A 13,330-nucleotide genomic window follows, 5' to 3' on the forward strand; every position below is an offset into this window, starting at 1 on the left:
TCACGGGTGTGGTGACAGTCCCCGCCTCCATGCTAAACACAGATAAACAAGCGCAGCTGACGCTCAGACAAGCTCACGGGTGCGGCTCCAACCGGAGACCCAGAGATGCTCGCCGCAGCCCGGCTCCGACACTCATGAGGGGCCGCCCTGCTCAAGACTCCCGCCACCCAGGCCTGCGAGGGGGAGGCTGCCGACAGGGCCCACAGGCCCAAATCCCCGCAATCACAAGCGGCTGCCAAGGCATCCGTGGGACAGCGGGGGGCCTGCATCAGCTTTACAGCCCTGACCTCGGAAGGTGCCCAAGGGGCCCAACTCAAGCTCAGCGCTGACCTCGGGGCCGGCCATGGGGCAGGGACCCACGGCTCCCCGCAGAGCAGCTCCCCAGACTGGTCTCTTGATGGAGCTGCTGAGAGAGACTCCCTGCGACTCACTTGGAGGCCGCGAGAGCGGGAGGGGTGGGTTTTCTTCTGGTCTAACTCCCGAGGGGCCGCGGCCCCCGCCTCTCTGCCTGGGGATGCCAGCAGAGAACTTCCAGGTGCTTCCATGAGGCCCCGGCTCGCTGACCTAATGCTCCCCGGCATCGAGGTGAGCGTCGTAGCCTGGAGCCCACGCCAGCCCTCAGCTTTCTATGGAAACCTCAGGAGGACGAGCCCGGATGAGGCGTGATAATTGGCTCGCTGAGGGTGCTGGGCCTGTGGAGCCCCAGAGCGGTCCCAGTGGGTCACGGCCAGGCTCCCCAGCTCCCCTGGCCCTCACCGTCCCAGCCTGTGCTGGGGGAATGTTCGCTTGGAAAAGGAATCTCAGAGAAAACATCCCCGGGACCGCTCTGCCGTTATCAGACTCCCAGCCCACGGGAGTGAGCAGGGGACCCAGCACTCCACTCAGTGGGGTCCAGGAGGGACAGGGCCCTCTCAGAGCCTCTGCTCTAAATGCCTGCCTGGGGCCGGGGGGGCACCTGCATCAGACCCACGGCTCCCCTTTCTTTCCTCTTAAAGGCCATCTGCCCAGAGGTGGGGTCTGAAGCCCCTCTGTGGGTTCCAACCTTTCCTGCAGCCTGGGGCTGGAAGGATATCCCCCCAAAACAAGACAACCCCCCCCCACAAGCTTGTGTGGGCTGAGTGGCCTGGAGGTGCTCTGTGTGGCCTCTCGGGCCGACGGGCCCTCAGTGACCCCCTGATGCTCTGAGCAGCCAGGGGACAGACCCATGTGGCCGCAGAGCTGGCAGCCCCCCTGCGTCAGGAAGCCAGGGGCCGCCTTCTCGCTGTCGCCGGTGTGGGGTCCACCCCGGCCCGCCTGCTCGGCCCCCCCGAAGCCCCGCACCCCAGGCCAGCCCGGGGGCTGCGTACATACCGTGGTGGTCTTTATCCGCCCGCCGGGCTGCGTGCACGTCCAGCCTGACCGGTTGATCAGCAGGTCGCAGCCCTCCCCCTCCAGACACGGGAGCATGTCACACCACTGCTTCGTCCTAATGATCCGCGCTGTGGACAGAGGACAGAGGTCAGCGCCAGCCGGGGGTGGGGGGCTGTTCCCATGCTGCCCGGTGCCCAGGCCCAGCCTCAGGGACGGGAAGGCCGGGTGGGCAGCCCCTGGGACCCATCAGGGGGCCTGGCCAGGCGCCGCCCCTGCCCTGGCTCCCAGTCACCCACTCGCTGTCCGGGGACAGCTCTGCCGTCGGTCACTCGGTCACTCGGTCAGCAGTCATCATGTTTCTCTCTTCCTGGGAAACCCACCACCTTTCTGTGGCTGTGGGCGGGGGGGCTGCAGCTGGGGACCCCTCACTGATGGAAACCCTGGAAGGAGGAGCTATGTGATGGAAAGAACACAGATCATATTCATGGACATGTCGTTAAAGGAACCTGGGAACTGCGGGTCGTTTCTGAATTAGGACCAAGTGACCCTCGTCCTTCCGGAGGCGATCGCTTTGGTGGCTGCAGACACGGGCAGGCAGGGCGTAGCCCACAGGGCCCCACGCTGCTCTTCCTGGGCCTCGACAGTCTTAGGAACTTTTAAGGCATCCTGCACTTCTCTTTGCAGAGGCCACCAGGCATACCACCAGCCCTGACGGCTGTGACTGTCCCTGCATAGGCGACAGGGGGCCTGGGGGGCCTCACCCCGTGGGGGCCTGGGCCTTGGGGCCTCTGCAGGGGAGCAGGATTCGGTGAGTCTTAACAACAGGTGCCCTGGGAGGTGGTCTGGAAGACAGACAAGGATGGTATCCCAGGTGACCCCTTGGTGCCAGTTCTGACAGATGAGCAGGAGCTGCCTGAACGCAGGGGAGAGCGTCCTGGGGCCAATTAGTGGTGCCCACCCTGGGCACAGCGGAGGGCCCTGTGGGCTGTGCTGCCCCACGGCCCCACCCCGGGTATCTCACTGTCCACGGTTACTGGTCAGTCATCCTGAGACCAGCTCCTTTCTGGGCCGAGCTATGGACGGAACTGTGACCCACCACAGTCACAGAGTGACCCCAGGGTGGCTGGGCTTGGAGACGGGATCTTCAGCGATCCCATTCAGCTGAGGTTAAACGAAGTCACAAGGGTGGGGCCTCCCCCCACCGCGTTGGTGCCCTTAAAAGAGAAGCAACCTCAGCGAGACCAACCTTCCCCGTGCGGACACAGTCAGGAAGAGGTCCTGCCAGGGGCCCGTCAGTGGCCCTTGCACCACAGCCTCCCGTCTCCGGAGCTGCAAGAAAAGGAATTTCTGCTGCTCGAGCCCCACGGCCTCCAGTTGTCACTGCAGCCTGAGTGTGAGCACAGACGGCCCGGGAGACCTCACGGCTCAGAAAAGCCCCTCATCCAGCTGAAGTCAGAGCGGAAAAACAGTCCAGCTGAGCGGCAGCTCCTGCGGAGGAGGAGACGGGCTCTGCTCCCCCAGCGGGTGTGGGGGGCCCCAGAAACGGCTCCAAGACACATGACAAAGGCCACCCACCACCTCCTGCCCCTCAGAGCCCCCAGACCGGTGGGGACAGACGGCTGCGCTCCCCAGCACGTCCCCCTGGGGCCTCCTCTCCTCGTCTGCCCTTCATTCCTGCGGAAGTCCCCAGCCCAGTAAAAGATACACAAAAACCTTGTCATTGCAACAAGCGCAAACCTTAAACCCATGAAGAAGCAACGAGATTGAAACACACACCCTGCCAGTCCCTTGAAGTCCTACGTGCACAGCACAGAGAAGATGGAGACGAATTAGAGAAAGAAGGGAGGGTTTCTCTGGGATCAACCAAGACAGACTGGGTGACAAGAGGCTCATGTGTGGTTAGAAAAGTCTGAATCTGTGCTCCCCTCTGTGTCCCGGGGCTACGCCCAGGAAGACGCTGCCAGACCACTGTGCCCAGCTCAGAGACCTCCATCACAGGGCGGGGTGGGGCGGGGTGGGGCGGGGTGGGGCGGGGACCCAGCCCCTGGTGTGCCCAGGGACCAGAGCAGGAACTTGGCCTTCTCAGGCAACAGGCCTGCTCTCCAGTTGCAAGAGGGACATGTGGACCTGGAGGCAAGGAGGCTGGGGTCGGGCCCTGCTTGGAGAGGCCACAGCCATCCAGAAAGCAGTCATCGCAGACCAGGGGGCAACATCAGAGGCCTGGTTCTGACGTCGATGCTGCCCTGGCTGGTCTGCAGGACCAGATGACGGAGAGGGGATGGGTTCAGTCTGCCCTGCTGTGCCAGCCGGGACCTTGAGCCCGGGGTGCCCCCCTCAACCCACCATGGGCTTCGTCCTCCCCGGGAAGCTCAGCGACCGTGGGGATACAGGAGAAGCCGGCCCAGGGCTCGGCCAGTCCACGCCCCAGACACACGTCCTTCACTGTCGAGTGAGGACAGAAGCCACTCTCGGCCGCTGACCGTGGTGCTGGAGACGTTGGACAGATGCTGGGGGAGACAGAGCCAGCCTCCCCACAGCCAAGCGCTGGGACGCCCGCTGGTCCCCTGGAGGCCGCCCCCAGGCTGCAGTGGGCACAGCTCCAGGCCCTTGGTCAAGGCCATGAGCCCCGTTCATCTTGCCTGAAGCTCACGTGGGGGCTGCTTACCCCAAGCCTGCATCCCCTTTGGGAGATGGGGCCACAGAGCCCCCACGGTCATGGGGGAGCCCCACAGACATGACGGGACATTTGAAGGTCAGGGGGAGGGAGGAACGCTTGCGGGGCGGGGGCCCCAGGGCCTTAAGGTAGGGGAGGGACACAGGTCCTGCCCAGGCTGCAGGCACAGAGCCGGGACACATGTTCACACACACACACTTGCACATGTGGAAACCGGCACAAGGATGCAGGGTCCTAGATGGAGCACATGCACACGCCTGTATGTGGGAAACAGCTCACGTATGCACGGCTACATGCACAGACATGCACACACATGCACATGAATGTGGGGGCTTCCCAGCTGGTGCTAGTGGTAAAGAACTCGCCTGTCAAGGCAGGAGACGCAAGAGACATGGGTTCAACCCCTGTGTCGGGGAAGATCCCCTGGGGGAGGGCATGGCAACCCACTCCAGGATTCTTGTCTGGAGAGTCCCATGGACAGAGGAGCCTGGCGGGCTGCAGTCCGCAGGACTGCAGAGAGTCGGACACGACTGAAGTGACACAGCTTGCACTCACACACATGGATGCTTGAGCACACACATCCCCACCACACATGCGGGGCCACCGTGTGGGCCTGCCTGGCAGGCAGCAGGCACATGGATGTGTCTGCAAGACAAACAGACACACTGATTCCCTGACCACCACCCCGTCCCCACCCAGCGAGGTGGCCTGGCGTGTGGGCACTGGCCCCGCTGAGGGCGCTGGCCGGCCAGTACCGACCACACAAGGCCTTCTGTCGGCCTTGGGAGCTCGGCTCAGCCAGCCCCAGCCCACTTCCTGTGGGGGGAGTCAGTGGTGCAGGGCTGGGCCACCGTGTTCCAGGGACAAAGGGGCCTTTCATGCCCACACGTCACCACCTCATCTCTGGTCCTGACGTCATGGCAGCTCTCAGCTGGGGAGGGCATTCCCTGGGGCGGAGGGGGTCCAGCGAGCAGAGTGACGTGGACGACAGCTGGGCACCACAGAACAGCCCATTCCGGTGTCACGACCGGGGGCCCTCAGCCTCTGCAGGCCCAGGGCGTGGGTCTCCTGTGGCTGCATACCCAGTGTCTTTCCGAGGCACAGGGGAGGGTGGGTCCGTCCAGGCTGGGCCTCGGGGCCCAAGACGGACCAGCTCTGCCAACCAGAGCCTATGACGGGCGCTGCACCCGGGGACCTGGTCACACTCCTCTCCTTCCGCCTCACACACACACATTTGCACATGCACACATGTTTGCACACAACGCACACACAACTGCACATATACTTGCACTCACACACATCTGCATGCACACCCACATGCACTTGCAGACACACTTGCACACATTTGCATACACACAAATGCTTGCGTGTGAGCACACACATCTGCAAACACACATCTGCACACACAACACTTGCACATGCTTGCACACACATGTCTACACATCACACATCTGCATGCACACACACTTGCACACCACATGCACTTGTGCACACAATTGCACACATGTTAGCACACACCACACACATTTGCACATGAGTACACATGTTTGCACATGCACATGCGTCTGCACCGGCAGCACTTGCACATGCATGTCTCACATGCTTGCACAGCACAGTCTGCACATGCACACACAAGCACTTCTGCACATGCACTCACAAGCACTTCTGCACATGCACTCATGTCCACAGGGTGCATGTGAGAATGTCAGCCTGCAAGGTCACCCTTCCCTCCTGCAGCCGTGTGGGGGCAGGCCGAGACTGGCTCCTCCTCTCCGAGTCCCCCTCGGTGTGAATACCCAGGTAATTCCAGGCCCAGAGCCTCCTTCCCAGCCTCCGTCTTCCTAGAAGGAAGCTGCCCCTGCAGCCCCGGTGCTCGTGAAGGACAGAACACACCTCCTGGGACACAGAGGGCCAGCGTCTGGGGCAGGGAGGGACCTGGAGCCTGGGAGGGGAGCAGGGCAGGGCCCGGGGTGTCCAAGGCGCTGAGAAGCGGGTGGCCCGGCCTGGGGGCAGGTCGTGAACACATCACGGACTGGCTGAGGCAGGTCCCGGTCAATCGGCTAAAGGGCCAGTTTGCCAAAACTGTGGGGGTAAACCGTGCCTGGACTCAGAGACAGACCCCAAGGGCCGCAGGGTGACGGGGCCGCAGAGGGGCCTGTGGACGTCTCCAAGAGAAGATGGAGTGCCGCAGATTCAAGGGACAGGGCAGCACAGGGCCCATGCAGAACCCAAGCGGGGACCCTCAGGACAGGTGCCCACGCCTGGGGGACCACAGGGACCCAGCACACCTGCCTCGGAGCCTCCTGGGGGAGCCAGCTCCTTCCTCCTTAAGAGATGAATGTACCTCCCACCCCTGGAACCCCCACTCTGAAGATCAGCCACCTGGGATCAGCAGAATTTGGGGCCAAATTCACTCAGATCCGTGGCCAGCCCGTGAGAGATGGGGCTTTTCTTGAGAGCATTACACCCTAAAAAGCTAGTGGGGCTTCACACGTGCCATTTCTCTGGAACCTGCGGAACACCCAGAGTTGGGCTTAACCAGCAGAGACTAGCAGCATCTCTCCTGGGAAGGCCCATGAGACTGAGCCTTTGTCTTATCTGCAGACAGCTCCTGAGTGCTTGCCCTCACCGGGCCCGTGAGGGGTCCCAGCTGGCTTTGGAGTGGCAGTGTCCACCCTTCAGGGCCACCACTCTGGAATTTTCCATCTCAGGAAAAAGGACAGCCCACGTGAGGCAGAAAAAATGTGGGAGGGGCCAGGACTGAGGCAGAAGCTGCAGGAAGGACCTGAGCCCGGACTCACTCTGCTCAGAGAGGACCCTGAGCTTTCCCCAGCATGCTCCTCGACTGGGCCAAGCACCCCCTTTGACTGCTCTCAACCCTCCAGACCACGGTCTCGAGGATGTGAGGAAGGTCTGAGTGGACCTCAGACCAATCAGCTCACCAGCCATGAGAGCCTCCTATGGAGGCTGTGTGTCCAACTGTTGACCCCAGTGGGTGTGTTTGTGTATATGTGTGTGTGTGCGTGCGCGTGCACACACCCATATGTGGTGTGCACAGATGTGCCCCTGTGTGACACCTGAAGCTCTCTTGCAGGGATGAGCTGCATGGATTTGCAGCCCCTGCCCTTCCCCACCAGGACATGTGCAATTCTGGAACCCCCTTCTGCTCACAGCACACACAAGCTCCAAAGACAGGGAAGCTCAGAAACGCACCCCTTCCAGACGCACTTGCTGGCCCTCCCCCCGTCCGCTCCCACAAAACTAAGGACCTGGACAAGCAGGACGACCTTGAAGCCACCCGGGTCTGGCGGCTGGCACGCTTGCTTGGACAGCAACTGTGGCAACGAGCGTGCCGCCCTCCGGAGTCTGGACAGATGGACGGGGACGCGCGGCGCTAATTGGCCCGGGATCACAGAGACCATGCTGCTCCGCTCGACGCCCGCGCCCTTTGCTGCTCATAAATTGCATGGTTCCCTTCGGAATAAACTGTTTCTTCATTTCCATTAACACACGAATCTGCTTACTTTACTCAACAGCTCGGAAAAATGCATCATCCAGAACAAAACCAGTGGGATTCCAGAAATCTCCGGCCACACTCTCAGATGCAGTCATAAAGGGACCGCGTCTGTCCAAGATGGGGAGGCTGCATCTAGCAGCGACATCCCTGGCCCCAAAGTCCCCCAGGTCTCGCTGGTGATGGAGGGGTCAGGCCACATCCACACGTGGGGGAAGGGGCGGCTGGCATTTAATATGAGCATAGAGACACTAACTATATACACACACAGCCCATGGGGGTCAGACATAACTGAGATGTACACAGGTTTCCAGAAGAGTCCACCACAGGAGGGGCTGGCACAGGCCCTGAGGATGGAATCGAGATGTTTTGCTGCAGGAATATTTGGAGGGTCCCCAGAAGGCCCGTCTTTCTGCTCCTCAGGGCAGCACGTGAGGGCCCCTTCTGGGAGGGTCACCAGCTGTGGCAGGAAGGCCTGGGGGGTTGGAGGTTAGAGGGCACCTAGGGGGGGTGTTAGAGGGTGCGGGGGGGGGCGCTGTTTAAGGGTCTTCCCTGCCAGGCCACTGTCGGGCCAGCCCTCCCGGGGCAGGAGGAATCCGAGGAGGGGGCTGGAGGCCTGCACAGGGAGGCCCCACCCGGCCTGGGGAGACGAGAAGGCCCAGCTGGGCCTTCCGATGGGCTCTGGTCTCCCTGCACCCCCCGGAGATGGGCGGCCCTGGGCTCAGGAAAACTCCAGCCACCGTAACACCCGCTGGGACCTGCACGCTTCTGGGAGAGATCCATTGTACCCTCGCCCACTCAGAAGCAGCCTCTGCCTTCCAGAAACTCCCGTTTGAAACGTCAAAGCCCAGGCACACCCAGTGAGCCCAGCTGGGGGCCGAGCAGGCCGGGTCTCCTGGGGGCTCCGGATGAAGCTGCGGGGCCTCGCGGGCTCTGCTGACCAGGGGGCCGGCTTGCTGCTCCTCCCAGGGATGCACAGGCTCCCTTGCGGGTGGACGGACGGCTGGCCATCACTCACGAGGAGGCGATCTGTCCGATTCCCTCATCATGTGTGGGGACGCGGGAGCTCAGAGAGGTCAGGACCTGTGCCCGGGTCACAGAGCTGCCAGAGGGGTGAGGCGGGGACTGGAGTCTGCTCGGCCTGACCGCGGGCCCCTCTCTCTGACTCCACATGGACAAGGCCAGGACCGGCTCCCCGGGCGGGCCGGCCGGCAGGAGGAACGTGACCCGCCCAGAGGGGAGGCCGGGGCGTTCAGAGCCCGAACCCCCTCCCGCCCACCACGCGGGCCGAGTCCCAGCTCTGCTGCTCACAGCCGCGCCCGCGGGAGAGCCGCCTGCCCCGTCTGGGGCCTCCGTTTCCTCACCGCCCGTAGGATGAAGGCGCCTAGGGGGTGGGGGTTGGGGGGCTGCTGCAAGGATGGAGCTGACGTAAGAGCCAATCAGAACCAGCTGGCCAGGGCACCCCCGGCCTCCCGCCCCGCCGCGGTCCATGCTCTCAGGGTCATCACAGGCTGGGACAGCAAAGATAGCGGCCAGCTCACAGCGCCAGCTCCTGCGGGCGGGTGGCTGGCAGGGGCGGGGGGCACCGGGTCCTGGCTGTCTGTGCCAGCGTCCCACGCTCTCAGGGGCAGCCCAGCCACAGTGAGGACGCCCACCCCCGCCCCCAGGCACGGTTACGGGTCCCCACACAGCCGCCTGCCCCCACCTCCCCCCGCCCCAGCTCTGCTGGCCCGCGGTCCTGCTCCGCGGAGGCACCGGCCAAGGCCAGCTCAGTCCCCCCACCGTCCGCCACGCCGTTCCCGAGAGAGAGCAGCTCAGCTCGGCCCTCATCACAACATCCCCCTTGTTTGGAATTCTTTTCTCAGGACGCACTCCTGAGAGGGGAATGACGAGATCGAGGGTCTGAGCATCTCCACGGTGCTGGACATGTGTGGCCGGGCTGCCCAGCAGGTGGATGAGACCCTGCGCGTGCCTCGGACGACCTTCTCGGATGTCTCAGTTGCGGCCGGTCAGGCTGGAGGCCTCTCCGTGTCCTCCGTCCCCTGTCCCCGGGGGGAGCCGGCACTGAGTCGCATCCGGCAGGTGGGTCTGCGGCCATCACAGGAGGGGGTCGGGAGCAGCTTTACGATGGCCTCGGGCCTGAGTCAGTCTCGCCACAGAGGTGCACCCTCTCAGCACCCGCCTGACCGCAGAGCTGTGGGCAGAAACGGGGGTCCCTGCTCCTCGCTGGGTCAGCCCAGGCCTGGGCTCCGGGGCTCTGCACGGTGGGGCGGCCCTGGCAGGGGTCACAGGCGATCCGGGAGGCCTGTGTGTGAGCACCCTCCCCCCATAGCACCCGGGGCTGCCGGGCTGGGGTGGTGGCTTGTCCCCCGCTCTGTTCCCAGAAGCATCCCGACGGCAGAGGACGGATGGGGTCCAGGGACTCTCACTGCGCTGGACCCACAAGAAAACCCAGGGGCCTCGCATCTCCAGGGGCCTCCAGGCGGGCTCTCCAGAGACCCAGGTGCCGGCTCGGGCTGCTCCGGCCTGGGGCCGGCTGGGCCTGGGTCAGCGGCCCGAGGACAGGGAGTCGCTTCCCAGGCTGACCGCTGGGGTCTGCGCTCTGCCTGCCACCCCACAAGGGTTTCCGGTGTTCACGCAGATGATGTCCACGCCACACATATCAGGAGCTTCTGGGTGCTCCAGGGCCCCGCTGGGTCCCGGATAATCAGAGCACACAGCAGGCGTCTGCTGGGTCTGCGATTGTGAGCGGGCTGAGCTCACAGCCACCTCAGTTCAGAGGACTGATTTCACCCCCCCACCGCCCCCAGCGCTGGGCTGTGCCGACTCCTCTTGCGGGAACCGGGTACGCGAGATTGCCGCCAACGGGCCCAAAATAGGCTCCGGGCCTTCGCCACGTTGATTACGGCTGACAGCCGGAAAGGGGGGTCTGTGAAGGCACCGTCGCCTTGAATCACAAGCCCCGGCTGCCCACCTGGCTCCAGCATGTTCTGTGGGTCCAGACGTCCCTGCTGGGAGCGTGGCAGGCATCCTGATGCATTTGGCGGGGGAGGGCCAGGTCTGGGGGGCGGGTGGCAGGGCTGTGGGAGGGGGTGGGAGAAGGATACAGAACCCGAAGGGACCCGAGACCCTGCTGTCCTGGCCCGGGGCCCCCTGGGTGCACCCGAGGGATGGAGTTCTGGGCAGAGAACCCGTCCCCCCTGCAGGGCCGGCCCCGCGCACGCCTGCTCCAGCCCCCAGCTCTGGGGCCCACCTGGTGGCCACTGGACCTTGGCCCCAGGATGGAGGGACACGGGGTGGACCGTCTGTGGGCCCACAGGGGAGGTGTCGTGGGTTCTGTTGGAAACCGCGCAAGGAGGCAGAGGAGAAACAGAGAGTGCCCTGGGCGGGGATGTGGAAAGAGCTGACGCAGCCACACGTGGTCACCAAGCGCACGTCTTTAAGGGACAGCACGGGTCCCCGTGATGGTTTAAAGGCCCCTGTGCTGCGGGGCACAGAGGGGTCCCTGTGGGCCCTGTCCTCCCCCGGTACCGGGACCAGCCCATCAGAGAAGCAGGCGGGGCGGCAGAGGCCACAGCTCAGCTGCTGGGACCCCTGGGCTCAGGTGGCCTGTCAGCCTCTACCCCCCAGGTCAAGGGGGCCAGGGCCGCTGGCGCAGGCTGCGCTCAGCCCACCTGCAAGGCTCGCCCAGCTCGAGCACGCGGGCCTGCGCTCAGGACCGACCGGCAGGCAGGGAGACCCACTGTCCCCGGAGACGCCCGGGGTCCAGAGGCCCCAAGGCAACGCTCCGCCCTCCCTGTGGGGTCTGCGACAGAGGCCAGGGTCTTGGGCCTCCCCAGGCTGGCACACGCCACACCCAAGACTCGGGGATTTGAGAAGAAAAGGCGAGTCCTCCTCCTGGTCACTCAGGCTGAATCTTTTAATCATCCGGCAAAGAAAAATCTGCAAAACCCAGATTATGTTTTAAAATTAGACAAAAATTTTCTTTCGACAACTTCTAGACAGCGTAATTTAGCAAGCACATTCTCGATAATTATTTTTTCTTTAAATAGTTACAGTAGAATGGATTAATTTCCAAGACAAGTCTCTGATTAGCGTGATTCATTAGCTGCCTGGGTGATGTCCGCACCAGAGTGCAAGGTCGGAGAAGTCCCCTGGAAGACTGGACACCGGCCCACGCCCGCAGCAAACTCTCCAGATTTGGGTAATCAAATTAGATTGAGAGAGAAAAACCACAGTTGTTGCGAGCTACCTGCTTCATTATCTCATTAGGATCAAGAAATGTACTTGGAGGGGGAAGAAAACAATACTCCGGGCATCTTTCTTGGGCAAATTCCCATGAACTGACAGAAGCTCCTTGGGAGAGCAGACAGGAGAGGCAGCTAGGTTTCCAGTTTAACTCGTGACGGGCAGAGTGTCCCCCCTGGTTCCAGAGGCCACGGGGCTCCTGGTGGGTAGCAGGGGGGAGTCAGGCCCTGGCTGTGTGGGGACATCACACATCCGTGAGCGGAGATGGACACGCCCTCGTTTAGGGCGGCCACAGGGCTGGGGGCTGTGCTGGGGGCCCGTCTCCAGAAAGTGATGAGGCTGCAGTCCAGGGGACACGTCCTGCCTCTGCAGGAGACACTGGACATGGTGGGAGATGCTGAGGCTGAGAATGCCGGCATCCAGGGAATCCAGGCCCCTACTAGGACTCAGACCTATTATCTTCCATGGACGACAAGGCCCACGAAATATCTAGAAAACCACACTGCCCACTCATCTCTCCTCTTGTCCATCCACCCTCCATACATCTACCTATCCATCTACCCATCGATTTATTGACCCACCCACCCTCCCATCTGTCCATCCATCCACCCATCCATCTATCCATCCATCCACCCACCTATCCATCTGTCCATCCATCCTCCCATCCATCTACCTATCCATCCACCCATCCATTTATCGACCCACCCATCCATCTGTCCATCCATCCACCCATCCATCTATCCATCCATCCATCCACCCATCATCCATCCACCCACCCTCCCATCCATCTGCCTATCCATCCACCCATCCATTTATCGACCCACCCACCCTCCCATCTGTCCATCCATCCACCCTCCCATCTGTCCATCCATCCACTCAGCCTCTAGTGTGTGCAGTACCATGAAAGTCTTGAACTTGCCTTCCTTTGCCCGACGGTCATGCCTACTGAGAAAGGCCAGATAACCCAGTGCTCAGGGACCCCTTTTCCTCCTGCCCCCCGGAGCAAACTTCAGAGGGAAGCGGGGAGGGGGACATCAGTAGCTGAGTTGACCCTAGCCTGCCTCCCTCTGACTCCTGCAGCGCGCACAGCGGACATGTAGCCAACACACGGCGTCCCAGACTTCCTGCCTCTCCCTCCTCTCCTCTGGTCCATGGGGAAGGCCACTCGGCAGTGACAGGAGGAGCCAAGACAGCCCGTGGGCACCTAAGACTCTGCCCAGGCTCTCTGCCCCCTGATGTGAAGACCAGCTCATTGGAAGAGACCCTGACGCTTGGAAAGACTGAAGCCAGGAGGAGAAGGGGGCCACAGAGGATGAGCTGGTTGGATGGCGTCATCGGCTCAATGGGTGTGAGTCTGAGAAAACTCCAGGAGATGGTGAAGGACAGGGAAGCCTGGCATGCTGCATTCCATCGGGTCGCAAAGAGTCGGACATGACTTAGCGACTGAACAACGACAATTGTAAACAGGGAACCAGTGAGTTTTCACCCATGAACTGGAGGTCCCAGAGGCTTGGAAGGTTTCCTCCAGAAGGCTCTCCCCATCC

At 62.5% G+C, this 13,330-nt stretch overlaps 1 protein-coding gene across 2 annotated transcripts in view; it reads right to left on the reverse strand.

The window, feature by feature from the left end:
- The window catches only part of TAFA5 (TAFA chemokine like family member 5), a 173,781-nt gene that overhangs the window by 26,103 nt on the left and 134,348 nt on the right, over nt 1-13,330 (reverse strand). For both annotated transcript variants that reach the window (XM_043441238.1, XM_043441239.1), the window contains exon 3: nt 1,351-1,478. In XM_043441238.1, the coding sequence (XP_043297173.1) occupies nt 1,351-1,478 (128 nt within the window). The remainder of the gene's footprint in view (nt 1-1,350; nt 1,479-13,330) is intronic.

This window comes from Cervus canadensis, chromosome 21 (assembly GCF_019320065.1).
Source record: "Cervus canadensis isolate Bull #8, Minnesota chromosome 21, ASM1932006v1, whole genome shotgun sequence".
NCBI lineage: Eukaryota > Metazoa > Chordata > Mammalia > Artiodactyla > Cervidae > Cervus > Cervus canadensis.